The sequence below is a fragment of the Aotus nancymaae genome, unplaced genomic scaffold, assembly GCF_030222135.1.
Source record: "Aotus nancymaae isolate 86718 unplaced genomic scaffold, 86718_ANA_hifiasm-v0.15.2.pri h1tg000049l, whole genome shotgun sequence".
NCBI lineage: Eukaryota > Metazoa > Chordata > Mammalia > Primates > Aotidae > Aotus > Aotus nancymaae.
Window position 1 is genome coordinate 728,583 of NW_026988463.1, and position 27,829 is coordinate 756,411.

General features: G+C 58.6%; 1 protein-coding gene across 1 annotated transcript; it reads left to right on the forward strand.

Moving 5' to 3' along the window:
* The first annotated feature begins 65 nt into the window (after positions 1-65).
* On the forward strand, positions 66-27,734 carry MSLN (mesothelin). The gene is made up of 18 exons (XM_064362281.1): positions 66-1,560; positions 18,191-18,292; positions 19,702-19,795; positions 20,173-20,216; positions 20,601-20,650; positions 21,215-21,335; positions 21,920-21,999; positions 22,423-22,552; positions 22,634-22,827; positions 23,066-23,156; positions 23,230-23,329; positions 23,602-23,780; positions 24,675-24,830; positions 26,066-26,208; positions 26,283-26,410; positions 26,808-26,902; positions 27,267-27,453; positions 27,540-27,734. Exons 3-18 carry the CDS (start codon positions 19,711-19,713, stop codon positions 27,623-27,625), a joined length of 1,869 nt encoding a protein of 622 aa, XP_064218351.1. The 5' UTR covers positions 66-1,560; positions 18,191-18,292; positions 19,702-19,710; the 3' UTR covers positions 27,626-27,734.
* The last annotated feature ends 95 nt before the right edge of the window (positions 27,735-27,829 follow it).

The following is a 27,829-nucleotide window of genomic DNA, read 5'->3' on the forward strand; positions in this document are numbered from 1 at the left end:
GCCAGCGCCGCAGCTGCGGCCCCGGAGTGTCTCTGCCTTGACAAGGAAGCGGAGGGGATCCTCGCTCGTCCACTTCGTCATCCGCTGCGTCCCTGCGGACCAAGTGCTCCCAGGTGCAACCCAAGAACCCAGAGCGCGCCTAGCACGCAGTAGGCGCTCAGCTCGTTTGGGGAACTGAGGCAGGGAAGAAAGCAGGGGTGGGGCGCGATGCCTCCCCTTCCTGGGGCGCCGCTCCCAGGGCCTCCAGCCCCTTTTTCCGTTCTCTCAGAGACCAGCCTGGAAAAGTCCATGCTCCTGGGAGACCCTGAAACAGGACTCTGCGGGCCTACTTGCTGTTTTTTTTTTTTTTTTTTAAACCTTTTTTCCCCCAGGAAGCCTAGAAATGAGATCTATTTCTTTCTTTCTTTTTTTTTTCTTTCTTTCTCTTTCTTTCTTTCTTTTCCTTCCTTCCTTCCTTTCTTTTCTTTATTTTTTCTTTTTCTTTTTTTTTTGAGACCGGGTCTCGCTCTGTCGCCCAGGCTGGAGTGCAGTGGCGCGATCTCAGCTCACCGCAACCTCCGCCTCCCGGGTTCAAGTGATTCTCCTGCCTCAGCCTCCCAAGTAGCTGCGGCTATAGGCGCACACTTGGCTAATTTTTTTGTATTCTTAGTAGACACGGGGTTTCACCGTGTTGGCCAGGTTGGTCTTGAACTCCTAACGTCGTGATCCGCCTGCCTCGGCCCCCGCAAAGTGCTGGGATTACAAGCATAAACCACCACTCCCGGCCGACTCGCTTTTTAAGCTGATGTTCATCATATGTCCGGTTACACGTCTAACGGCCGGTTTTATGGGGACTTTTCAGGAAACTCCTGCATGGAGGCTGGCATCTTTCTGGCCCAGGCAGGCTCAGCCTGTGGAGATCTCACAGCGGCCACATCCTACGCCCCAGCCTGCGCCGCACCCTCGCCGGGCTTCTAGGCCCCGATTCCGACCGAGTGTCCCCACCTAGAGACGGCTTGGGCATCCTGCACTTGCCCGCACCTGCCCGTGGGGTCTGGGCCATCAGCCTGTGTGGCCTCCTCCATCACCTGCAGCTGCTCCTCTGGGTCAGACAGGACTTTCTTCCTCTGCTGCAGGGAGGAGCTTTCCACAGCACCTGGGCCAGGTGGGCTCCCAGGCCCCAGAGACCACGCCACCTGGCAATACCTGGCCTCTTGGAGATGAGGCGCCTGAAATATGTTCTTTTGAAAATAGAGCAGGGGACCGGGACCGGTGGCTCACGCCTGTAATCCCAGCACTTTGGGGAACCAAGGCAGGTGGATCGAGAGTTTGAGACCACATCTTGGCTCTACTAAAAATACAAAAATTAGCTGGGCATGGTGGCGCGTGCCTGTAATCCCAGCTACTTGGGAGCCTGAGGCAGGAGAATTGCTTGAACCCGGGAGGCGGAGGTTGCGGTGAGCTGAGATCACACCATTGTACTGCAGCCTGGGTGACAGAGCGAGACTTCGTTTCAAAAAGGAGTGGGTTTGCAAAAGATGAGAGGGAGGAGTGCCGTCGGGCTTCGGGAAGGGTCTTGAGGTGAGCTTCCTCCGCTGGTCTGGGTGGAGCTGGGTGGGGGCTCAGCCCCTGGAGGGTTCTTCATTAACTCGAAGACATTTCCCCAGAGCCCCTGGGCTCTAGTGGCAACCTTGCACCTCTGGCGCCCCGGCTCTCTATTTTGCAAATTGTTTCATCATCATCATTAGCGAGTATTTACCACATACTTCCCATATGCTAGTCCTGAGCCACCGCCTGGGAACCCGGGGCTTCTATGGGTCGGTGGGGGGCGGGGGGGGGGGCATGGGAGGACACGAGGGCTGGCTGGGGACACAGCGGGAGGCCGGCTGGAGCCCAGGTTGCCATGATGCCGTCCCGTGACCGTGTGTGGCACCTCCTTTCCCTGGGCTGGGATGGGTGCCTGGTGGGGGCGTCTGCTCTGGGGCACCCACAGGACTCCCCTTTGCCTACAGCCGCCCCCTGTGGTTGGGTTGGAGGTCCGTGCCAGCATCCTATTGGAGGTCCGGGGTCATGAGACTGGTAGAGCCCCCCGGTACCCTCCCCTGGGTTGGTGTCGGAGTTTCAGCCTCAGAAGGGATCACACGCCAGTGGCTAAAGTGACAGAGCTGCGTCCCCTTCCAGCTCTGGAGGCCACACGTCTGAGGTCACTGTCGGTCGCCACGCTCCCTCTGGAGGCCTGTGACTGTACCGCTCTAGATTATTTTTCCCAGGCTGGAGTGCAGTGGTGCGCTCACAGCTCACTGCAGCCTCAACCTCCTGGGCTCAAGCGGTCCTCCTGCCTCAGCCTCCAAAGTAGCTGGAACTGTAGGTGCGTACCACCATGCCTGGCTGTTATCTTTACTGTTATTTTTATCTTACTTTATTTTTTTATTTTTTTTTGAGATGGATTTTTGCTCCTGTAGCCTAGGCTGGAGTGCAGTGGCAGGATCTCAGCTCACTGCGACCTCTGCCTGCCAGGTTCAAATGACTCTCTGGCCTCAGCCTCCTGAGTAGTTGGGAGTACCGGAGTCCCCCACCACGCCCAGCTAATTTTTTGTATTTTTAGTAGAGATGGGGTTTCACCATGTGGGCCAGGCTGGTCTTGAACTCCTGGCTGTAAGGCCGGTCGCCTTGCCCGGAGCTCGGACACACCCATCCCTCTCCGCGCCTAGAAACTACGTCATCACCCCACACCCACTTCTGCACTGGGCACTAGGCTTTGCACTCAGCACCTAGGCAGCCGTTGAAAAACCCCGCCAAGATACAAAAGGAAGCCTTGTAAATCTGCCCAATGGCATTGTGCATCCCGCTTACCTGCCAGTGGCAGCTTGCCCCAGCCACGTCCTGCTCCCCCACAGCCAATCAGAACGCTTCCATGCCCTATAAAACCCCGCGTCTGCGAGGAGTCCGTGCGACTTCTCCGGCCCCTCCCGTCGGACCGCGGAACCTCGCCCGGGAGCTGGATAAATTCGTCTTGGCTCTTCTTGTGCTGGTCTCAGTTTCCTCATCTTAAACTCGGCAGTAACCCTTACACTGGCCTCAAGTGATCCACCGGCCTCAGCCTCCCAAAGTCCTGGGATTACAGGCATGAGTCAGTGCGCCTGGCCTTATCTTTACTTTTGAGACCAGGTCTCACCCTGTCACCCAGGCTGGAGTGCAGTGGTGCAGTCTCAGCTCACTGCAACCTCCGCTTCCCATGTTCAAGAGACTCTCCTGCCTCAGCCTCCTGAGTAGCTGGGATTACAGGTGCACACCACTACGACCAGCTAATTTTTGTATTTTTAGCAGAGAAGGAGTTTCACCATGTTGCCCAGGCTGGTCTCAAACTCCTGACCTCATGATCTGCCCACCTCGGCCTCCCAAGTGCTGGGATTACAGGCGTGAGCCACCATGCCCGGTCTTGTCTTTACTTTTATTAGAGACGGGGTTTCTCCATGTTGCCCAGGCTGGTCTCAAACTCCTGGGCTCAAGTGATCCTTCCCCCTGGGTCCCCAGTGCTGAGATTACAGCGTGAGCCACTGGGCCTGGCCGGGGTGTATGTTTTGGGAGGTTGCCCTTCAGCGCCCACAGCCCTCATTTCCAGGTTCTCATGGGACCCTCAGAGGTTAAAGGACAAAGCGTTGCTTTCCGCCCCCTAACCAGGTCTGTGGCTCAGGGAGGCTGTGCGGGGTGGGCGGGATGGAGGTGGGGCCTCTGAGCCACGTGGGCCGGCGCTGAGCCCAGGGCAGCGGTTCCTGGAGAAACGGGGGAACGGGAGGGGAGCGGAGTTTTCCTAAATTAACTAATTTTTCCTGAACGTCTGATTTCAAAACGTTTACTCAGCTCTCTCCAGGAAGTGGGAAAGGCGAGGTGGGTTGGCCTGTGGGTCTGCCTGGTGGGGCTTCAGGAGCGGAGAGGTGGCGTCTGCCTGCCTGGGCTGCAGGAGAGGATGTGCATTCAGGCTTGGTCCGTGTGGCCGTGGTCTCCAAGGCCCGAAGGACACAGCAGGCCAGGTGCCCCCGTCACACACAGCGCACAGGGCTCCCGCCCCCCCGCCCCTCAGGGCCACCCTCCCTTGGTCCTCGCCCTAGAAGCCGGCTTTAGGTTTGGGGGCCCGGAGCTGCCGGTGGGTGGGCTGGGGGAGTGATGTGGCGTGGCTCTGTCCCCACCCAAATCTCGCCTCCAACTGGGAGGTGACTGGATCGTGGGGGAGGGGCTCCCCCATGCTGTTCGCGGGGTAGTGAGTTCTCACGAGGGCTGAAGGTTTCTAGGTGGCGGCTCCCCCTCTGCGCTCCCGCCTGCTGCCCCGTGAGACGGGTCTGTGTCGCCTTCCGCCGTGATCGTGTTTCCTGAGACCTCCCCAGCCCTGTAGCACTGGGAGCAAATTCAACCTTTTAATTTTTGTATTTTCTATTTGTTGAGACAGAGCCTCGCTCAGTCCCCCAGGCTGCAGTGCAGTGGTGCGATCTCGGCTCACTGCAACCTCTGCCGCCCAGGGTCAAGCGATTCTCCTGCCTCGGCCTCCCGAGGAGCTGGGACTACAGGCATGCGCCACCACACCCGGCTAATTTTTGTATGTTTGTTCGAGACACGGTTTCACTGTGTTGGCCAGGCTGGTCTTGAACTCCTGACCTCAGGTGATCTGCCCGCCTCAGCCTCCCAAAGTGCTGGGATTACAGGTGTGAGCCCCCGTGCCCGGCCGAACCTCTTTTGTTTATAAATTACCCACTGTCTGGCAGTGTCTTCCTAGCACTGTGGGAATGGACTCATACATGTGGGGAAGGTGAATCTTCCAGTTCCCCTAACCGCGTGATCCCCAGCAGGGAGGACACCAGGACCAGCTTCCAGAGGGCCAGGCCCGGGCAACAGAGTGCAGGGTAGGCCAGTGTGGCCTTCGGGCGACCTGGCACCCAACGGGAATTCGGGGATGAGGCTGGGTGTGGCGGCTCACACCTGTAATGCCAACACTTTGGGAGGGTAAGGTGGGAGGATTGCTTGAGCCAGGAATCTGAGACCAGCCTGAGCAACATATTGAGACCTCGTCTCTACAAAATAGTCGGGAGTGGTGAGGCATGCCTGTGGTGCCAGCTGATGAGGAGGCTGAGATAGGAGGACCGCTTGGCCTCGGGAGGTCGAGGCTGTAGTGAGCTATGATCGCACCACTGCGCTCCAGCCTGGGCAACGGAGCAAGACCCGGTTTCAAATAACAGGAAAAAAGTGTGGAGATTCTGGCTCCTGTGGGAAGCTGGGTGGACGTGGGGGGCACACCCTCCACTCTGCAGCACCTTCCCACCCCTCTGGGGCTGAGGCGCTCCCGAGGCCCCGTCTCCTGGGTGGCAGAGGGAATGTGGGAAAGGCTGCGGGCCCTGGGTTCCAGGGTAGCCCCGTGCAGCCTGTTATTCATAAAACTTGGAGAGAAAGCAGCTTTTTGTAGGAAAACATAGGGTGGTGGTGGCCATTTCCACCTGCAGTAGGTCTGGACAGCCCCCCACTCCACGTGCACCCGGCCCTCTGTGAAGCAGGACGCTGGCTCTCCCTTGGCAGTTGGCCAAGCGGATGTTTTATTTGTTGAAGGGAATTGCTGTCTCATTGGGCGTAGGATGATTAGCGGCATAATCAACACACACGTCTTCCCTGGGGGCCTCCACACCTTGTCAACAGGCGGAGGCCCCGACAGGCTGCAATTAGCCGCTAATGAGGACGCCTGTGGTGACCCTCGCCTCCAGCCACAGGCGCACAGTGGGTTGTGAAAAATAATGCTGACAATTTAAAATAGTGGAACAGGGCCAGGCATGGTGGCTCACGCCTGTAATCCCAACACGCTGGGAGGCCTAGGTGGAAGGATCTCTTGAGCCAAGGAGCTTGAGACCAGCCTGGGCAGCATGGTGAGATTCCATCTCAGAAAGAAAAGAAAGAGAGAAGACAGAAAGAGAGAAAAAGGAAGGAAGGAGGGAGGGAGGGAGGAAGAAAAAGCTTATTACAGGAATTGCTTATGGGCAGGTGCAGGGAGATGCCCGTTAAGAGCTGGCCAGCTTTCATAATCTTTAGCTTTATTTTGAGGTCTTTCATTGAGAGGAATAACTGCTTTTCTTTCATTAAGAACATAGCTACCCCAGATAATGTGTTCACATTCCTTTTCCATGTGGCACTGCTTTTGCTGAAATGCTGCTTGCTTTCTCTTTCTTTCCTTCTTCTTTCCTTCTTTCTTTCTTCTTTCGACAGAGTCTTGTTCTCTCGCCAGCCTGGAGTGCAGTGGTGGGATCTCAGCTCACTGCAACCTCTGCCTCCCAGGTTGAAGCGATTCTCCTGCCTCATCTCCCAAGTAGCTGGAATTACAGGTGTGCACCGCCATGCCTGGCTAATTTTTGTATTTTTAGTAGAGACAGGCTTTCACCATGTTAGCCGGGATGGTCTCGATCTCCTGACCTCGTGATCCGCCCGCCTCGGCCTCCCACAGTGCTGGGATTACAGGCGTGAGCCACCGCGCCCGGCATTGTTGAAATGTTTCTGTGATTTGATGTACACCGATGTGAGCACTGCCTATTATAAAGTTTTCCCATCTTCTTTTACTTTCTTTTTGAGACAGGGTCTTGCCCTGTCACCTAGGCTGGAGTGCAGTGGTGCAATCTCAGCTCACTGCAGCCTCAACCTCCTGGGCTCAAGCAGTCCTCCCACCTTGCCTCTCGGGGACCAGACAGAGATGGCCAGGGTTGGGCACAGGTCAGCACCACAGCCCACCAGGAGATCCGCCTGGCCCCACCTCGACCCTGGGATGGGCAGTAGGGGACTGACCTCCTCAGAACTCGGCTGTGCCGGCCCCCATGACTGAGATCCAGGTACCACTGCTGGGTGCACTGGCGACCTGGCCACCTGCTGGACCCCCAGCACCTTTCCTGTCCTTGCCTGGGTGGGTCATGGGCACGTCTGGCACGCTGAGGGGTCCCTTCGACTCTGGGCCTCTTCCTTGGGGAAGTGCAGGCAGGACCATTCCCTGGAGGAGACAGGTCTAGGGGAGAACCAGGTCTCTGCCCAAGCCAAGGGCCACACGCTGACTGTTGACAGAAAAAAGAGGGCCTGATCCAGACTCCAAGAGGGTTCCTTGGATTTTGTGCAGGAAGGAATTCGAGGTGAGCCACAGAGTACAGTGAGAGACGAGCTTGTTAGAAAGGACTCACAGCTGTAATCCCAGCTACCCAGGAGACTGAGGCAGGAGAATCGCTGGAAACAGGCAGGGGTTGCAGTGAGCTGAGATTGTGCCACTGCACTCCAGCCTGGCTGACAAGAGTGAAAGGCTGGGCGCGGTGGCTCACAGCTGTAATCCCAGCACTTTACCGAGGCGGGTGGATCATGAGGTCAGGAGTTCGAGACCAGCCTGGCCAACACGGTGAAACCCCGTCTCTACTAAAAATACAAAAATTATCCCGGTGTGGTGGTGCGTGCCTGTAATCCCAGCTACTCGGGAGGCTGAGGCAGGAGAATCATTTGAACCTGGGAGATGGAGGTTGCAGTGAGCCGAGATCGGACCACTGCACTGCAGCCTGGGTGATAGAGTGAGACTCCGTGTCAAAAAAAAAAGAATGACTGTTGCAGAGTGGGCGTGCTCAGAGAGCAGGAGGAACTCACTGTCCCTTGTTAGCGCCTCTGCTCGTAAGAGGCTGCGGGGAGCTGTGAGTCGAGCTGGAGTGTGCAGGCGTTGGTGCCGTCGGTGACCCCTCAGCCTGCTCACTGAAGCGCTCAGTGAAGCGGCCACACTCAGGAGGTCTGGACACTCTGAGGCCCGCTGGGAAATGTGCCACGTGGCCAGAACTATTTTGCGATTACAGTTGGGGGTCAGCTTGGGAAGTAACTGTTTTCAGCGCCTAAGCATGAACCTTATACGTGCACATGCCCTGTGAGTGCCACGCTGGGCACTCCAAGATGGAGTCACTCTGGTCGTGTTTTATGAAGCTAGAGACCTGGTGAAAGGCGGGCTTCCTCCATCATAACCGTCCTGGTGCCCCTGTTCTGGCCCAGCTGTTGCCAGCGTCTCAGCCCCAGAGCCAAGTGCTGCTCTGTGCACTGACGCTGTTTTGCGGGACTGAAGTCTCCGCTTCCAGAACTGCCCACCCAGCCTTCAGCCGAGCCAGGACCACCCCGGAGTGCCTGGCTCTGAGCTGTGCCCGTGCTCCTCTGCCGAAGCCAGGAGACCTGGTTCTCATGAGGGATGTGGCCCCTCATTCGAACCCTCGGGACCTCAGTTCTCTCCTCTGTAAATCAGGGATAGAAGGCCACCTTCCACAGCTCTGACTCCCCAGGACGTCCTGCTCTGGCCTGGCTGGTGGAGGAAACAGCAGCTGAAGGGGAGATGCTCACCTCCCAGAGTCGGGAAGACTGGGCCAGCCAGGGGAAGGCTTCCTGGAAGAGGTGACCTGGGGTGGAGACGCAGTGATGAATTTGCTCCAAGCCAGGGGCTCATTCTTCTTTTATGTTCTGACCACATTAGGTGGGGGGGTGGAATTTAGAATGATCGGAGCAGAAGCCAGTCTCTGAGCTCAGAGCACAGCTCCTGCTCTCTGCGAAGGGGCACTGCTGTGGGAGCCCCCATGGGATTATCGGATTGGCGCCGGAGAATGAGGCTACACCACAGGCCGAGCCAGCAAAGCCAGAAGTCTCTATTTACTCAGCTTCTTAAACGCGACTGCCGGTACTCTGACGGCTCAGCCGTGTGAAAATCAGAGACAAGGTGCTATTTTTTTTTTTTTAATGTGCAGAACAAACAAGACCAAAGTTATTTTATTCATTCGAAGCGTGAAAAGGCCAACAATAGCCTGGGGTGGGTGGGGGCGAGGGCGCCCCGGCTGCCATCGTCCCTGGCGTCCCTGGCACGGAAACCGAGGCGCCTGTGAGCGCAGGGCCAGCGGGAAGCAGGGCAGCCGCGCTCTCCGGGCCTGCAGGCTCTGGCATTCCTCTCCCCCCGCGTGGCACTCCCCTCTGCTAACGCAAAGCTCCTTGTTCTGATCTGAATCTCAGTGGATGTGCAGAGGTGAAACCTGAAACCCCTCCTCGAGACCAGCCCCCACTCGCTTTTCCACTGCGCTGGCCGCGTCTCCTGTTTTTGGCCGTCCCTGTTGACTCGCTGTGCCCTTGACTCTTGGGAAGTGTCTTCTGTCTCTCTGACATCTGCCTGGTAACTGCCATTCCTTCATTCACTAGGAATCCTTCTTTCGGAAGAGGTCACATTTACCAGCGCTTCGCGGTACACCTCGGTTCCGGGGCCTCGGGGGTCCTGCCTGCCTCCCTTTGGTCTTTGGTTCCTACCCGGCTTTCTTATTTTTTATTTTACTTATTTTTTAGAGATGGGGTTTCACCATGTTGGTCAGGCTGGTTTTGAACTCCTTACATCAGGTGATAGGTGCACCTCCACGTCCTGCTAATTTTTTTGTATTTTTAGTAGAGATGCAGTTTTACCATGTTAGCCAGGATGGTCTTGATCTCCTGACCTCCTAATCCACCCGCCTCGGACTCCTAAAGTGCTGGGATTACAGGTGTGAGCCACGGAGCCCAGCCCTTTTTTTTTTTTTTTTAAAAATGGAGTCTCCCTCTGTCACCCAGGCTGGAGTACAGTGGCGTGATCTCAGCTTATTGCAACCTCCGCCTCCTGTGTTCAAGCAGTTTCTGGCTGATTTTTGTATTTTTAGTAGAGACAGTTTTCACCACGATGGCCAGGCTGGTCTCAAACTCCTGACCTCAAGTGAGCTGCCTGACTCGGCCTCCCAAAGTGCTGGGATTACAGGTGTGAGCCACTGCGCCCCACTTTAGTCATTTTTTTTTTTTTGAGACAGAATCTCACTGCATCACCCAGGCTGAAGTGCAGTGGCACAGTCTCGGCTCACTGCAGCCTCCTCCTCCTGGGTTCAAGGAATTCTCTGCCTCCTGAGTAGCTGGGATTACAGGCATCCGCCACCTTGCCTGGCCAATTTTTTATTTTTTATTGTATTTTTAGTAGAGATTAGGTTTCACCATCTTGGCAGGCTGGTCTTGAACTCCTGACCTTGTGGTCCACTGCCTCGGCCTCCCAAAGTGCTGGGATTCCAGGCTGAGCCACCGCTCTCAGCCTTAGTTTTAAGTGCACAATTCAGGGGCGTTATGTACATTCACAGTGCTCTATGACCATCACCACTATCCATTTCTAGAATTTTCTCACCTCACACAGACACTCTGTCCCCATTAAACACTAATTCTGCACTGCCCTGCCCTGTAATCCTAGAACTTTGAGAGGCCGAGGTGGGTGGATCACCTGAGGTCAGGAGTTCAAGACAAGCCTGGCCATCATGGTGAAACCCCATCTTGTAAAAAAAAAAAAAAAAAAACCATCCTGGCTAACATGGTGAAACCGCATCTCTACTAAAAATACAAAAAATTAGCAGGGTGTGGTGGCGCTGTAATCCCAGCTACTCCGGAGGCTGAAGCAGGAGAATCACTTGAACCTGGGAGGTGGAGGTTGCAGTGAGCAGAGATAGCGCCACTGCACTCCAGCCTCGGTGACAGAGCGGGACTCCATCAAAAAATAAAAATAAAAAAAGTACAAATCGCAAGACTGACAAAGAGACTGTGGCAACAAGATACTAAATTATAAAGGAGACCTACCGACCTGCGGGGCAGAGGTTGGGTCACACCTGCTGCCGGCCCTCCTGTTACACGGGTCACTGTGACCCCTTGGAGAGGGCGGGCTCTGCCAGCGTCCTTACAGTACCTTAAACATTCGTTTCTGCAGACTCCGAGACTTAGACAGAGCCTGACTCTTCTGACCAATTACAAGTTAAAGACTCTCTGAATCCACCTGTAACACCCACCCAGCCCCACTTCAGCATATCCCACCTTTAGGCAGGCGCGGTGGCTCACACTTGTCCTCCCAGGACTTCGGGAGGCTGAGGCGGGCAGATCACTTGAGGTCAGAAGTTCTAAACCAGCCTGGCTAACATGGTGAAACCCCATCTCTACTAAAAACACAAAAATTAGGCATGCATGGTGGTGCGCGCCTGTAATCCCAGCTACTTCAGAGGCTGAGGCAGGAGAATCACTTGAACCCAGGAGGTGGAGGTTGCAATGAGCCGAGATCGCACCTGCACTCCAGCCTGGGTAATGAAGCAAGACTCCTTCTCAAAAAAAAAAACCAAAAACTGGGCATGGTGGTGGCTCACGCCTATAATCTCAGCACTTTGGGAGGCTGAGACGGGCTGATCACAAGGTCAGGAGATCGAGATCATCCTGGCCAACATGGTAAAACCCTGTCTCTGACAAAAAATACAAAAAATTAGCCAGGCGTGGTGGCACACGCCTGTAACCCCAGCTACTCGGGAGGCTGAGGCAGGAGAATCGCTTGAACCCGGGAGGCAGAGGTTGCAGTGAGCCGAGATCACGCCACTGCACTCCAGCCTGGGCAACAGAGCGAGACTCTGTCTTTGAAGAAAAGAAAGATATCCCACCTTTTAGGGCTGAACCGATGTATACTGAGTTAGGTGTTTTCTGTCTTTGCATGTAACTCCTGCCTCCCTGGCATGTACAAAACCAAATTTACAACCTGACTGCTTCAGGATTGTGCTTGAAGATGCCTGGGTTTGTTTTTGCTGGGCTGAAGTCACTTATATTGGCTCAGAAGAAACCTCTTTAAAATATTTCACAGAGGCCGGCACGGTGGCTCACACCTATAATCCCAGCACTTTGGGAGGGTGAGGTGGGCGGATCAGCTGAGGTCAGGAGTTTGAGACCAGCTTGGCCAACATGGTGAAACTCCGTCTCTACTAAAAATACAAAAATTAGCCGGGTGTGGTGGTGGGCACCTATAATCCCAGCTACTTGGGAGGCTGAGGCAGGAGAATTGTTTGAACCCAGGAGGCGGAGGCTGCAGTGAGCCGAGATTGCACCAGTGCACTCCAGCCTGGGGACAGAGTGAGACTCTGTCTCAAAAAAAATTATTTTCCCATAGTCTCTGATTTTTCATGAACAACCGTGTGGATGGAGCGTTTGTGTTTGCCCATTCGTCGGTTATGGACACGGGTCGTCTCTGCCTTGGCCGTCGTGAAGAATGCTGCTGGGAATGTGGGTTTGCGAGGATCTGTTCAGCTTCCGGTTCTTCATTCTTTTGAGTGTGTTTTGCTGGAATTGCTGGGTCACGTGGTCATTCTCTGTTTAACTTTTTGTGAATCCCCAAGCGGTTCTCCACAGAGGCCGCACCCTTGTACCTTCCCACCGGCAGACACGGGGGTTCCCGCCCTGCACGTCCCCATCAGGGCTTGTTATACTATTATTGTTTATTTTTATTTTTTGAGATGGAGTCTCTCTCTGTCCCCCAGGCTGGAGTGCAGTGGTCTGATCTCGGCTCACTGCAACCTCCGCCTCCCAGGTTCAAGCGATTCTCCTGCCTCAGCCTCCCGAGTAGCTGGGACTACAGGTGCACGCCACCACGCCTGGCTACTTTTTGTATTTTTAATAGAGATGGGGTTTCTCCATGTTGAACCAGCTGGTCTGAAAACCCCGACCTCAGGTGATCCACCTGCCTTGGCTTCCCAAAGTGCTGGGATCACAGGCGTGAGCCACCGAGCCTGGCCTAAATTTTTATTTATTTATTTATTATTTTTAAATTTATTTATTTTTGAGACAGAGTCTCGCTCTGTTGCCCAGGCTGGAGTGCAGTGGCGGGATCTCGGCTCACTGCAACCTCTGCCTCCCGGGTTCAAGGAATTCTCCCGCCTCAGCTTCTCGAGTAGCTGGGACTACAGGCGTGTGCCACCACGCCCGGCTAATTTTCTTATATTTAGTAGATGGGGTTTCACCACGTTGGCAAAGCTGGTCTGGAACTCCTGACGTCAGGTGATTCACCCACCTCAGCCTCCCAAATTGTTAGGACTACAGGCGTGAGCCACCGCGCCTGGCCAAGTTTAACTTCTTAAGAAAGTGCTAAATGCAAGTGCCTGTATCGATTCTCACTCCCAGCGGCAGCTTGCGAGAGTTCCGGTGGCTCCACGTCCTTGCCAACACTTGTCAGTGTCAGTCCTCAAATTTAGGCACTGTAGTGGGTGTGTGATGAGCCGTGTCTCACTGTGGATTTCTCACCGGGTTGAATCTGCATTTCCTTAATGAGTCATGTCGAGTGCGTGTGCGATGGGCAGCGTCTCATTTTGGATCTCATTTGCATTTGATGAGTCATGATGATGAGCATCTTTTCACATTCGGGGTGATGGTGTGGTGTGTGTTTTTTGAGACGGGGTTTTCACCCAGGGCGTGGTCACAGCTCGCTGCGGCCTCAAACTGGCCGCAAGCTCTTTTCCCACAGCAGCCTCCCAAGTAGCTGGGACTACAGGCCTGCACCACCACGCCTGGTTAGTTTTAAATTTTTTTGCAGAGATGGGGTCCCACCGTGCCACCCAGGTTGGAGTGCAGTGGTGTGGTCATAGCTTACTGCAGCCTCAAACTCCTGGGCTCAAGTGATCCTCCCACCTCAGCCTCCTAAAGTGCTGGGATAACAGGCATGCAACACCACACCTGGCTTTTGTATCTTTTTTGTGTGTGGTGTATCTGTTTAAATCTTTCGCCCATTTTTAAATAACAGCTTTACTGAGATATAATCCACATGCCATACAGCCCACCCATGTAAAGTACCCTTCAGGCCCAGCGTGGTGGCTCACACCTGTAACCGTAACACTTTGGGAGGCTGAGGCGGGTGGATCACAAGGTCAGGAGTTTGAGACCAGCCTGGCCAACATGGTGAAACCCTGTCTCTACTAAAAATACAAAAATTAGCCGGGCATGGTGGTGTGTGCCTGTAATCCCAGCTACCTAGGAGGCTGAGGTGGGAGGATCACTTGAACCCTGAAGGTGGAGGTTGCAGTGAGCGGAAATCATGCCACTGCAGTCCAGCCTGGGTGACAGAGCCAGACTCATCTCCAAAAAGCAAAGAAACTCCATACCCCTTAGCAGTCAGCCCCCTTCCTGGTCTCCCTCTCCCGTGTCCTATGAAACCACTCGTCCACTTTCTGTGTCTCTCAGTTCACCTGTTCTGGACGTTTCTTCGGAAAGGACTCACACAACATGCTGCCTTCGTGCCTGGCCGTTTCACTTCGAGTGGTGTTTTCCAGGCTCGGCCTCGGGGCAGCCCGTGTGCCCTGTGCTTTGCTGGACTGTCTGTCTTATCACTGCACCGCAGATGTTCCCTGTAAATTCTGGGCAGGTGTACTGCACATAGTTCCCTTGTTCTGCGGCGTGGCTGTTTAGTTTCTTAATGGCGTCCTGCAAAGAGCAAAAGCGTTGGTCATGGTTTCTGCTTTCTCTCTTCCGTCTGACAGGTCTCTGCCTACTCCAAGTCCACAAACACTGTCTCCTGAATTTTCTTCTAAACGTTTCACAGTTAAAGCTTTTATACTCAGGTCTATGATTTGCTTTCAGTAAATTTTGCTTCCGATCTCTCTCTCTCTCTCTTTTCTTCTTTCTTCTTTTTCTGATGGAGTCTCGTTCTGTTGCCCAGTTAGAGTGCAGTGGCTCGATCACGGCTCACTGCAAACTCCGCCTCCCAGACTCAAGCGATTCTCCTGCCTCAGCCTCCCGAGTTGCTGGGATTACAGGCACCCACCACCATGCCTGGCTAATTTTTGTATTTTTAGTAGAGATGGGTTTTCACCATGTTGGTCAGGCTGGCTCAAACTTCTGACCTTGTGATCTGCCCGCCTTGGCCTCCCAAAGTGCTTGGATTACTGGCATAAGCCAATGTGCCCAGCCATCTTCCTCTCTCTTTCTTTCCTTCTTTTTGAGACAGGGTCTCGATCTGTTGCCCAGGCTGGAGTATGGGGGCATGATCTTGGCTCATTGCAACCTCAACCTCCTGGGCTCAAGCAATCCTCCCACCTCAGCCTAAGTAGCTGGGGCTACAGGTGTGCACTGTGACACACCCAGCTAATTTTTGTATGTTTCGTAGATTCAGGGTCGTGCCATGTTGCCCAGGCTGGGTCGAACTCCTGGGCTCAAGTGATGCCCCGTCTTCAGCCTCCCAAAGTGCTGGGATTAGCGACGTAAGCTACTGCACCCGGCCAGGCATCCATTTTTTTCTAGCATCATTTTTCATAAATCCATCTCCCTTATTATTGAACTGTCAATTTGCCATCTAACCGTGGGTCTGTTTCTGGATTATCTACTCTGTTTCATCAATCTACATTCCTTTCTTTTGTTGGTGGAGTGCAATGGCATAATCTTGGTTCACTGCAACCTTCGCTTCCCAGGGTCAAGCGATTCTGCCGCCTCAGCCTTCCAAATAGCTGGGACTACAGGTGCCCGCCACCACGCCCAGCTAATTTTTTTGTATTTTTAGTATAGACAGGTTTCACCATGTTGGCCAGACTGGTCTCAAACTCCTGACCTCAGACCATCCGCCCGCCTCGGCTTCCCAGAGTGCTGGGATTACGCCCAGCCCCTGTGTACATTTTTAAATCATCTCATCAACTTCTTCAAAAAGAGGCTGCTGGGATTTTGACTCCATCCCTGGGTCAGTGTGGGGAGAACTGGGGCCTTCACATTTGCCTTCTGGTTCCTGGGTGGGGCATGGTTCTCCGCTGACTCACGTCTGCCCTGTTTTCTCTCAGCAGCTGTTTGTATTTTCACTGAGGAAGTCTCGAACATATTTTATTTCTAAGTATTTTATTTTTTGAGCGATTGCAACTGGATTTTAAAATTTTACTTTCCAGGCCGGGCGTGGTGGCTCATGCCTGTAATCCAAGCACCTTGGAGGCCAAGGCGGGCGGATCACCTGAGGTCGGGAGTTCAAGACCAGCCTGACCAACATGGTGAAACCCTGTCTTTTAAAATAAATAAATAAATTAATTAATTAAAAATGTTACTTTCCAGTGTTTGCTGCTAGTATATAAAAGACATTTATTTTTCAGATGTTAACCTTATAGTTGGTGACCTTGCCAAACTCGCCAGCAGTTCTAATACTTACGAATTTTATGTGTGAATAATCATGCCATCTGCAAATAAAGAGAGTTTGGCATCTTCCTTTCTGATGGTGCTTGTTTCTTATATTTTTATTGTCTTGTTGGAATGAATGCCAGTGACCATCAGTACAATTTTTTTTTTTTTTTTTTGAGCTGGAGTCTCGCTCTGTCACCTAGGCTGGAGTGCAGTGGTGCCATCTCAGCTCACTGGAAACTGTGCCTCCCGGGTCCAAGTGATTCTCCTGCCTCAGCCTCCTGCGTAGCTGGGACTACAGGCATGTGCCACCACACCTGCTAATTTTTTTTTTTTTAAGATGGGGTTTCACCGTGATGGCCAGGCTGGTCTTGAACTCCTGACCTCAGGTGATCCACTCACCTCGGCCTCCCAAAGTGCTAGGATTACAGGCGTGAGCCACCGCGCCCGGCACACCTGCTAATTTTTTGTATTTTTAGTAGACACAGGTTTCACCTTGTTGGCTACGATGGTCTCGATCTTCTGACCTCATGATCTGTCTGCCTCAGCCTCCCAACGTGCTGGGATTACAGGTGTGAGCCACCGCATATGGCCTCATTTTTAAGTTCTTGATAGAGATAGTTTCACTATGTTGCCCGTGCTGGTCTTGAACTTGTGGCCTCAACTGATCCTCCCACCTTGGCCTCCCATGGTGCTAGTTGAAGGCTGAGTCCGGGCTGGCCACAGCGTGTTTTCTTCATTGTCGGCAGCTTGCAGTCTGCTGGTTCAGGGCTCAGCTAGGCACGTGGGCTCCTCCACGGCTCCTGTTCGGAGCCCAGCTGGGTCTGTGGCCCCTCCTTGAGCTCTGGGCCCTGGGTATTCTGGGCTCCTTCCTTGGTTTCCTTTGGCCGGGAAAGTGGTGGGTTTCGTGGGAGTCTGGGCCACTTCGCAGCACCGCGGCAGACCTGGGGGACGCACTCCCAGCTGGTCCCCCCTTTACCTGTCAGTCCCCTCCCCAGAACCCTTGGGTAGCTGGTTTTCTACAGTTTGTTCCGGAAGTTTTCAGCTGTTTTCTATAGAAGGGATTTTTTAAAAGGCCCTTCACCCCGTCTTGACATTTGTAAGTTGACGCTTACACCTGGCAGCCTTGCTGAATTCTGTGTGCCTGAGGGTTGGGTTCCACTGAGAATCATCGTAGAAAACTCACTCCACGGAAAAGGATGAGAGGCGACCCTTGCGCACACCTCCCTTCGGCAAACAGAAGCCTTCCCAGGTGTTAATAGCCGAGGCTCATTCCGCACGGGAACGGGAGCTCAGGCATCCTGGGAGGGGCTTCTGGCTTCAAGGCCACCCACCCAAGCTGTGGTCCCAGGTCAGGGGGAGCGGCTCTTCCCCTGCAGCCTGCAGCCAGCCTGGACTGGAGGGGAAAACGGCCCCACTTCACCAGGCCAGCGAGTGCCCGGGGGCAGGCCCGTTCCAGTTGCCCCCAAGGGAAGGGGTAGGCGTGTGCCTGGAGCTGGCCTGGCCCTGGGTGGGAGCTGCCTCCCTGACCTGTGTCCTCTCAGCCCCGAGAGGGACTGCTCACAGCCTTGCGAGGTCCAAACTGCACTGCCCTGGGTCAGGAACGCGCTCCCAGGAGTCCTGTCTGGACTGTGTGGCCGCTGTCCTGAGCATGCTGACCTGGGACTGGTGGGCGGCCACACTGCCACCCCTCCCCCTTCTGCCCCCGGTTTCACCACCCAAAAATCCAGAGAGGCGTGAAACCTGGGCCCGGGGCTCCCACCCACGCCCACCGAGGGCAGGCGGAGGGCAGCTTTGCCTTCCCGGCACCCCTTCTCCCCCAGGTGGGAGGCCTGGCCCACGCCCGTCTGCGGCTCCTGCTCGGGGTCTCCACCCACACATTCCTGCGGCATGAGGTGCAGCCGCCGCTCCCAGCTGCCCCGGGCAAAGCCGTCATTTGTTCCCCTTGATGGCCTGGGAGGCTGCCGGGCTCCCCACACCCACTTCCCAGTTGAGGAAACCGAGGCAGAGGAGGCTCAGGTGTGGCCAATCACCGTGCCGGTCAGAGTTGCCCCGGGCAGGGCCCACGGAGACTCTGGGAGGGGCCACTTTGGATCTGGGGTGCTGGGGGCTGCTTGGGCGTGAGGGGATTCCCTCCCTACTCTACTGCGCAGAAGCCCTGGGGGGCTGGGCTCCCCCTTTCCCACTGCCCTTTGGAGAACCACGTGGGCACTGGCCGGAGACCTGAAGGGGCCGTCCTGTTCGCCGTGGGTGCCGCCAGTGCCACGCTCTCCTGTCTCTGCCTGGCCGGCCACTCCCACCTGCTGTGACTCGAGGACAGACAGCTGCGCACGGACCCACTGTGCCTCCTGCCCTGGGATCTGTAAGTACCAACCATGGAGCTTTTCCTGCTGTGGTGTGGGTGGAATCCTCGCCTTCCATCTGGAGAACCGGGGCTGCCCCAGGCCGGGCTGTCAGCATGGAGCGACGGTCGGGCTTCAGCTGGACCCGATTTCACCCTGCAGGGCGCTCTCACACTGGTTTGCTTGGGAGCGGCTCCCCCAAGGCCCCAGCCCCCCTGCAGGTGTGAAGGATGCGGATTCCAGGGCTCACGGTGGCCTGCAGAGCCCCACAGAGCAGGAAGGGCCAGGCTCCAGGGGAGCCCCCACCCCAGGTGCTGAGGTCCTTGGGTCACCTGGGGCTGGGCTAAGGTGTGCCTAGGTCTCTTGTGATCTGGTGGGCACATTTCCTGCCTGGCTTCATGCACCCCAAGGGCTGAGGGTCCCACCCCACCGCTCATTTTCTGGCTGGGGGAGTCTAGTTTTCTTGCACCTTGTGAAGGTGTTCATCCTCAGGGGCTTCCCGCTTCCTCTGGGGCCTGTGGGGAATAGAGGCCTGGAGGTCCTGTGGCTCCCCGTGACATTCCCCAGTGGCCGGGCTGACCAGGTGCGCTCTGCCCGTGGACAGAGCAGCTGAGCGTGAGCGTGTTACCCCGTTTCTGAGCTGTGGGTGGACCCACAGGCCCGGGCCAGGGTTTTTGGGAGGCAGCTCTAATTCTCCCCAGCCACGCTGGCCTCCCTGAAAGGGGTGAGTGTTGGAGCTGGCTCCCTCTCCTGTGGGCCCCACCCGTACCCCAGGAGGACAGTTCTTGTCCAGGGAGGGTCTCCCCAGCCCTTTCCCTGCCCCACACTGGCCCACAGACCCCACCCTAGAGAGGACAAGCGATCCCCCGGCTGATCACACGCCCAGCCCCCCTCACCCGGGCTGCACTTCACAGAGGCGAGTGGCCCCCCGCCGCTGGCAGGTGGGAAGGGGTGGCGCCCTCTGGGCATTCACAAAGCCCAGGCACCTGCAGCCGAGGGCAGGGGAGGGGGGAGGGAGGGGAGCTCGTCCAGGCGAGGGCGCTGCTGAGTACAACCCACACCTGCGATTTCCTCTTCGCGAGTGGGGAGACTGACGCCAGCCTGAGCGGGCTGGCTGCTTGCTCTAAACTCCTCACCCTGCCCTGCCCTTCTGGGAGAGGGGGTGGGTGTCAGCTGAGGCCTGGGCTGTCTGGGCTGGGGACCAGGCTCTTACACTCAGCCCCTCCACCAAGCAGGAGGAGCCAGTCAGGGTGGGGGCAGAGGGCTCTGCGGCTGGAGGGCAGGGCCAGGGCTTGGACACAATCTGCGGGTGCCATGGAGGCTTGCCCTGGGAGTCTCTGGGCCCATATGGCCCGAGGCTGGCCTGGGACAGAGGCATGGGGTGGGGACAGCCTAGGGGGGTCCCGTCCTGAGCCACTGCCCTCCACAGACACAGACCATGGCCTTGCCAACGGCTGGACCCCCGTTGGGGTCCTGTGGGAGCCCCGCCCTTGGAAGCCTGCTGTTCCTGCTCCTCAGCCTCGGTGGGTATTCCGTGGTGCTGCTGGTGAACCGGGGGCCCTCGGCAAGGCTGGCCTGCCCCTGCCTTCTCCCCGAGGTGGGCAGGTGTCCCGAGTCCCAGCAGCTGTCTCTCCCCCGGTGGGGCTCAGGCCGCAGTGGGGATGTCGGAATGGGCGTCTGACCGGCCAAGCAGCTGGGTTCCAGGGGAGATGTGGAAGGCCAGGCTCCTTTGCCTGGGGGACTGTGGTGTCCAGGGGCCTGAGTAACTGGCCTCTACCGCTTTGGGGCATGCACAGGGCTGGCTCTGGGAGTGGCCAGGCTCTGTCTCCTTCCTCCCCCGGGTCGGGGCACACCCCAGAGGCCCAGGCCCCCCTCCAAACTGTCCCCTCTGCTCCTTCAGGATGGGTGCAGCTCTCCAAGTCTTGGGCCGGAGAGACAGGGCAGGTAAGATCACCTCTGGGGACACAGGGGAGGCTCTTCAGGTCCCGGGGCGGTGCCTTGCTGTGTTCTGTCTGTCATGCACATGGGAACACGTATCCACGGTGCCTGCCCATCTCAGAGGTCCCCACTTGCAAAGGGGTGCCTGGACCTGCACATGACTGGCCTGGGAGCAGCCCGGCCCGGGGAGTAGCAGAGTGCACGTTGCAGCTGGGCGGAGGAAGTAGCTGGATCAGAAGTAGCCGGTAGCCAGGCCCATGGGTCCGAGACATGCTGGGCCTGGGAAAGTAGCTAAATTCAGGGAGGACCTGGGACCAGGGGTGGGCGAGCCTGGGACGCCTGCTCCAGGGAGCTGGGCAGAGCCACAGTCAGCAGGCCCTGTGCCCCCAGGAGGCTGCGCCCCCGGACCGAGTCCTGGCCAACACGTCTAACATTGCCAGGTGGGTCTGGGGTCCTCACAGCCCTGGAGGACAGGGCTCAAGGGCCCTGGGGACTGACGGTGGGCTGGGTGCCCTGCCCCCACCCCGAGTCTCCTGCCTCCCAGCATCCCCTCCCCCCACAGCGTCCCCTCCCCCCCACGTCCCCTCCTCATCCCCATCCCCTCCCCTTCCCCCTCCCCCACCGTGTCCCCTCCCCATCCCCTCCCCCCATCCTCTCCCCTCCCCCATGTCCCCTCCCCCATCCTCTCCCCCTCCCCCATCCCCTCCCCCATGTCTCCTCCCCTCCCTCTCCCCTCCCCCTCCCCTCCCCTCCCCTCCCCCCTCCCCATCCCCCCCCTTTCTCCTCTGCTCCACTGAAGATCTGACTGGGCTCAGGGCTGTGGGAGGGACTGACACCTCCTAGGTGATGGCAACTCCCAGCCCTTGAGGGTGTCCTGGCCTTGGGGGGTCTGCAGAGAGCACCAGGGTCCTTCGGAGAGTGGTGGGGCTGCGGGGCTTGGGGAGCACCAGGTGGGCACTGCGTGGGAGAGGGATCCTGGGTGCCCAGCCCGGCCCCTCCTGCAGCCTCTCCCCCCGCGGCCTCCTTGGCTTCACGTGTGCGGAGGTGTCTGCCCTGAGCACGGAGAGTGTCCGGGAGCTGGCTGTGTCCTTGGGACAGGAGAATGTCACGCTGTCAGCAGAGCAGGTAAGTTCCGTTGGGCTGCAGCAGGTGGGCAGAGCTGGGGCTAATGAATTCACAGGCAGCTCTCCCGTGCCCACCTTGCCACCATGGTCCCTGCTGTCCCCACTGCCCCCGCTGCCCCCACTGTCCCCACTGTCCCCACTGTCCCTGATGCCCCCACAGCCCCCACTGCCATCTCTCCCTGGCCAGTTCTTCCCAGAATTCCCCTGGCCACCAAAGCTGACCACTGGGCTGCCTGTCCGCATCAGGGGCTGGCTCCCCAGGAGCAAGTCTGAGACGACCTTGTGTGCTGGGCCTCCTCGTGGAGCCCCGTGCCAGCCCAAGGGTGAATCTTTTTGGGGGAGTGGGTAAGACCAGGGGAGGGGAGCGGCAGCCAGCTCCAGCCTGTGCGGCCCAGGTCAGGCACAGTCGCCCTCATCCCCCGGGTAGCGTCACAGGCAGCCAGAGACCCGCTGCCACGGATTCCCTCAGATTCCTGTGACCAGCGCTGGGGTGTGTCGTGGTGGGTGGACCGGCTGGGCGACCCTGGCCCCGTCACGTGGACGGTGGCCTGGAATGCTCTGTGCTGCCTGCCTTGGCCCCTGCAGCTGCGCTGTCTGGCTCATGGGCTCTCTGAGCCCCCCGAGGACCTGGACGCCCTCCCGCTGGACCTGCTGCTATTCCTCAAGTAGGCCCTGCCCCCCACCCCCCACCCCCCACCCCCCACCCCAGCTTCCGCCCCCCCCGCCCCCCGCCCCCTGCCTCCCCACCCCAGCTTCTGCCCCCTGCCCCCTGCCCCCTGCCCCCTGCCCCCTGCCCCCTGCCTCCCCACCCCAGCTTCTGCCCCCCTGTCCCCCTCCCCCTGCCTCCCCACCCCAGCTTCTGCCCCCCTGTCCCCCTCCCCCTGCCTCCCCACCCCAGCTTCTGCCCCCTGCCCCCTGCCCCCCCCCCCCCCCGCCCCCTGCCTCCCCACCCCAGCTTCTGCCCCCTGCCCCCTGCCCCCTGCCTCGCACCCCAGGCCACAGCAGAGACGTGGAGGCCAGCCTAACCCCCTCTCAGGTGGGGACGGGTGTGGTTAATGCAGCCTGTCCCCAGCACCCTCTCTCCACAGCCCGGCCGCATTCTCAGGGTCCCAGGCCTGCACCCGTTTCTTCTCCCGCGTCTCGAAGGCCAATGTGGACCTGCTCCCTCGGGGGGCCCCTGAGCGACAGCGGCTGCTGCCCGCGGCTCTGGCCTGCCGGGTAGGGCCCAGCGCGGCGGGTGCAGGGTGGTGGGGAGAGGCCTCTGTGGTTCCAAAGGCACTGAGGCCGGCCTCTGTGCAGGGCGTGCGGGGGTCTCTGGTGAGCGAGGCTGACGTGCGTGCTCTGGGGGGCCTGGCTTGCGACCTGCCCGGGCGCTTTGTGGCCGAGTCGGCAGAGGTGGTGCTACCCCGGCTGGTGCACTGCCTGGGACCCCTGGACCAGGAGCAGCAGGAGGCGGCCCGGGCAGCTCTGCAGGACGGTGGACCCCCCTACGGGTAAGCGAAGGTGTCCGGAACCTCAAAGGCTTGCCTGGTGGTGTGGCGTGAGCAGCCCTGAACGCGGACAGCCACGGCCCCGCCTGGAGGCCCAGGGTCAGCCACCGCCGCCACAACCCCTGCCAATGCCTCCAGCGTCCCCTCCACAGCCAGGGGCACAGCGCGGCCTGGCTGTCTCCGCCCTCTCTGTCCGGGGCTGCATCTGGGGGTCCCTGAGCTGTGCCCCGTGTCTGTACAGCCCCCCGTCGACATGGTCAGTCTCCACCCTGGACGCTCTGCAGGGCCTGCTACCCGTGCTGAGCCAGCCCATCGTCCGCAGCATCCCGCAGGTAAGACCCTGACCCCCAGCCCGTGGGGACACCCGGCCACCCGAGGCTCAGCCGGGGCCCTGCTCGTCCTCAGGGCATCGTGGCTGCGTGGCGGAAACGCACCTCTCGAGACCCATCCTGGTGGCAGCCTGAACAGACCATCCTCCGTCCGAGGCTCCGGCGGGACACGGAGAGTGAGAGCCGGGCCCCGTCCCGTCCGGCAGCAGGCTGGGCAGCACCCCAGGGGGTGGGCAGCTGCAGTTCAGGGTCTCACCTGCCCGCTCCCTGGCCCCACAGCACATCCCATTGTAACGACAGAGTGGACAGAATCCCGCCGTTTTGCCAGTGGGTAAACTGAGGCACAGAGAGGGTCACAAATTGCCTAAGATCTCATCTCACTGCGGGTGTGGGAGGAAGAAGGTCAAACGAAGTCCAGCCCCTGACGCCTGACCCCTGTACCCTCCAGAGAAGGCCTGTCCCCGAGACAAGGAGGCCCACGAGATAGACGAGAACCTCATCTTCTACAAGAACTGGGAGCTGGAAGCTTGTGTGAACGCGTCCCTGCTGGCCACCCAGGTGGACCGCGTGGACGCCATCCCCTTCACCTACGAGCAGCTGGGCATCCTGAAGCACAAACTGGACGAGGTAGCTCACGACTCGGGCTCCTGCCGGCCTGCGGCTTCCAGGCCATCTCCAGTGTTGGAAACAGGTGCTCGGTGCCGCAGGAGAACCGCACTGAGATGCGATCTTTCAGCAACGCAATTGTTACTTCCTGGACTGCAGGAAAGGTCCCCTCACTAGCCATCTTGCCACGAGAGTACAGCGAACAAAAGAAAACACACACATTTATCCCTCACGCATTTGGGGTCGTCCTTTCTGCTGTGTCTGATCTCCGTTGGCTGGAGTCAGACCTCACAATCTAAACTAAAACTCGAAATTGGCTAACAACTTAAAACTTTTCTAAACGGTTAAAAGCAATGGAGAGCTGGGACAGGCCTGTGAGCACGTCCAGCACAGATATCCTGGTTAAAGTACAAGGACATAGGGGGCCGGGCGCGGTGGCTCACGCCTGTAATCCCAACACTTTGGGAGGCCGAGGCGGGTGGATCACGAGGTCAAGAGATCGAGACCATCCTGGTCAACATGGTGAAACCCCGTCTCTACTAAAAAAAATACAAAAATTAGCTGGGCATGGTGGCGCGTGCCTGTAGTCCCAGCTACTCAGGAGGATGAGGCAGGAGAATTGCCTGAACCCAGGAGGCGGAGGTTGCGGTGAGCCGAGATCGCGCCATTGCACTCCAGCCTGAGTAACAAGAGCAAAACTCTGTCTCAAAAAAAAAAAAAAAAAAAAATACAAGGACATAGATTGTACTACGTGCCTGTAAGCGTGGCGTGTCTAACAGCTACAAAGGAGAGGGCGTCACAAAGCTATTAGCAATTACTCTTTAACAAGAAAGGCAGCTGTAGAAAGGAGCTTTTCCACTTCCCACACCTGCCACCCTGGGAGTAACGCGGCCCTCCTGGTCTTGTGGCCTGCAGCTCTACCCACAAGGCTACCCCGAGCCTGTGACCCAGCACCTGGGCCAGTTCTTCCTCAAGATGAGCCCTGAGGACATTCGAAAGTGGAATGTGACCTCCCTGGAGACCTTGAAGGCTCTGCTCGAAGTCAGCAAGGGACATGAAATGAGTGTTCAGGTGACCGCCCGCCTCGGGGCACGTGGGATGAGGTTGTGCAGGCCTGGGCGGGGGCACAGTCTGAGGTTGTGCAGGCCTGAGGGGTCAGAGCCTGAGGCTGTGCAGGCCTGAGGGGCAGGGGGAGATGAAGCCTGAGGCTGTGCAGGTCTGCGAGGGCAGAGCCTGAGGTTGTGCAGGCCTGAGGGGCGGCGGGGAGATGAAGCCTGAGGTTGTGCAGGCCTGGGGGGGCACAGTCTGAGGCTGTGCAGGTCTGCGAGGGCAGAGCCTGAGGTTGTGCAGGCCTGGAGGGCAGAACCTGAGGCTGTGCAGGCCTGGGGGGCAGAGCCTGAGGTTGTGCAGGCCTGGGGGGTGCAGAGCCTGAGGTTGTGCCTGAGGGGGCAGCGCCTGAGGCTGTGCCGGCCTGGGGGGGCAGAGCCTGAGGCTGTGCCGGCCTGGGGGGGCACAGTCTGAGGTTGTGCAGGCCTGGAGGGGGCACAGTCTGAGGTTGTGCAGGCCTGCGGGGGGCAAAGCCTGAGGTTGTGCAGGCCTGGGGGGCACAGTCTGAGGCTGTGCAGGCCTTGGGGGGGCAGAGCCTGAGGTTGTGCCTGGGGGGGCAGGCCTGGGGGGGGCAGCGCCTGAGGCTGTGCAGGCCTGGGGGGGCAGAGCCTGAGGCTATGCAGGCCTGGCGGGGGCAGAGCCTGAGACTGTGCAGGCCTGGCGGGGGCAGAGCCTGAGACTGTGCAGGCCTGGGGGAGCACAGTCTGAAGTTGTGCAGGGCTTGGAGGGGCACAGTCTGAGGTTGTGCAGGCCTGGAGGGGCAGAGCCTGAGGTTGTGCAGGCCTGGCGGGGGCAGAGCCTGAGACTGTGCAGGCCTGGAGGGGCAGAGCCTGAGGTTGTGCAGGCCTGGGGGGGCACAGTCTGAGGCTGTGCAGGCCTGGGGGGGGCAGAGCCTGAGGTTGTGCAGGCCTGCAGGGGGCAAAGCCTGAGGTTGTGCAGGCCTGGGGGGGCACAGTCTGAGGTTGTGCAGGCCTGGGGGGGGCAGAGCCTGAGGTGTGCAGGCCTGGAGTGGGTACAGTCTGAGGTTGTGCAGGCCTGGTGGGGGCACAGTCTGAGGTTGTGCAGGCCTGAGGGGCAGGGGGGAGATGAAGCCTGAGGTTGGGCAGGCTTGGGGTAGGGGGCACAGCCTGAGGTTGTGCTGGTGGTGGAGGGTTCCATCTCTCCCTGCTACAAGGCTCCTCAGTGGCCTCCTCCCATAGGTGGCCACCCTGATTGACCGCTTCATGATGGGAAGGAGCCAGCTAGACAAAGACACCCTGGACATCCTGACTACCTTCTACCCCGGGTACCTGTGCTCCCTCAGCCCTGAGCAGCTCGGCTCCGTGCCCCCCAGCCTCATCTGGTGAGTCCCCTGAGCTCTGCATGGCTAGGCGGGCCCATGTGCTGGCGCTCACTGTCCATGCACCCTGTCCCCAGGGCGATCAGGCCCCAGGACCTGGACACGTGTGGCCCGAGGCAGCTAGAGGTCCTCTATCCCAAGGCCCGGCTCGCTTTCCAGAACGTGAATGGGTCCGAATACTTCTTGAAGATCCGGTCCTTCCTGGGTAAGCCAGGGAGCCCCTGGCCAGGGTGGCCACACAACACGGCGAGGGGCTACAGGCCTCACTCAGGCTGCCAGGGTAACTGGGTGGTCACTCGCCTGCTGCCCGGGTAACTGGGTGGTCACTCGCCTGCTGCCCGGGTAACTGGGTGGTCACTCGCCTGCTGCCCTCAGGGTATGGGTGGCCTTAGAAACTGGGGGTTCTGACCCCAGCTCAGGGCTCCAGCTACCTCCAGCGTCTCCCACGTCTCGGAGGGTCAGGTGGCCAGGAAAACCCAGGCCTTGGAATCCCTAAGGAAACAGGGAACCCCTGTAATGCTAGTTTCCTGCAGTCTGGGGCCCAGGAGGGGCTGCGGGTGTGAGGTGAGGCCTCAGCTGGGGGCCTCTCCCCCCGTGGGCAGGTGGAGCCCCCACAGAGGACTTGAAGGTGCTCAGTCAGCGGAATGTGAGCATGGACTTGGCCACGTTCATGAAGCTGCGGACGGAAGCGGTGCTGGTACAGCGGGCGGGACAAGGGGCGCGCGTGCGGCGGAGCCCCGGGGAAGGGGCGTATGGAGGAGGGGGCAAGGGGGGGCTGGAGGGAGTGTAAGGTGGGTCCACAGTGGGGCGGGTCCACAGGGGGCGGGTCCACAGAGGGCGGGTCGGCAGGGGGCGTGTCCATGGGGGGGCGGCTCCGCAGGGGTTGGGTCCACAAGGTGGGGCGGGTTTACAGGGGGCGGGGCCACAGGGGCGGGGCCACAGGAAGGGCAGCCCTTGAGTCCGGAGAGGCTGCATTGGGCATCTGTGGGTGGGGCGGTTTGGACACAGGAGACCCTGGCAGCCCTTGGGGCGCTGTGGGAAGGATACCCTCTCTCTGGCAGCCATTGACCGTGGCTGAGGTGCAGAAACTTCTGGGACCCCACGTGGAGGGCCTGAAGGCTGAGGAGCGGCACAGCCCAGTACGGGACTGGATCCTGCGGCAGCGGCAGGACGACCTGGACACGCTGGGGCTGGGGCTGCAGGGCGGCATCCCCAACGGCTACCTCGTCCTGGACCGTGGCGTGCAAGGTGTGTGAGGTGGGTGGGTGGGTGGGTGGCCTGGGCAGGGCTGGGGGCGTGGAGGGGGGCGTTCTGAGTCTCCCCTGTCTCCGCAGAGGCTCTCTCGGGGACGCCCTGCCTGCTAGGACCTGGGCCTGTGCTCACCCTCTTGGCTCTGTTCCTGGCCTCCACCCTGGCCTGAGACCTCCACTCCGTTCCCGGCCCCAGCGCCACTGGGGATCCCCGCCTGGCTGGTCCCTGTTCTACACCAGGAGAACTTGGCCTCAGTAAATGGGGATATGCCCCCTGCAGACATACCCTGTGGCCTCTGAGGACTTTGTGTGACCCCATCAGCATGGCCCCCATCATCAGCGTGGCCCCCATCAGGTTCACTCCTCTCCCTCTG

Bases quoted from the DNA above. Each gene is read 5' to 3' on its own strand.
- MSLN (XM_064362281.1), top strand. From the start codon at position 19,711: ATGGCCTTGCCAACGGCTGGACCCCCGTTGGGGTCCTGTGGGAGCCCC. The intron at 19,796-20,172 runs GTGGGTATTCCG...CTGCTCCTTCAG, and splicing joins GTTCCTGCTCCTCAGCCTCG to GATGGGTGCAGCTCTCCAAG. The intron at 23,157-23,229 runs GTAAGACCCTGA...GCTCGTCCTCAG, and splicing joins TCGTCCGCAGCATCCCGCAG to GGCATCGTGGCTGCGTGGCG.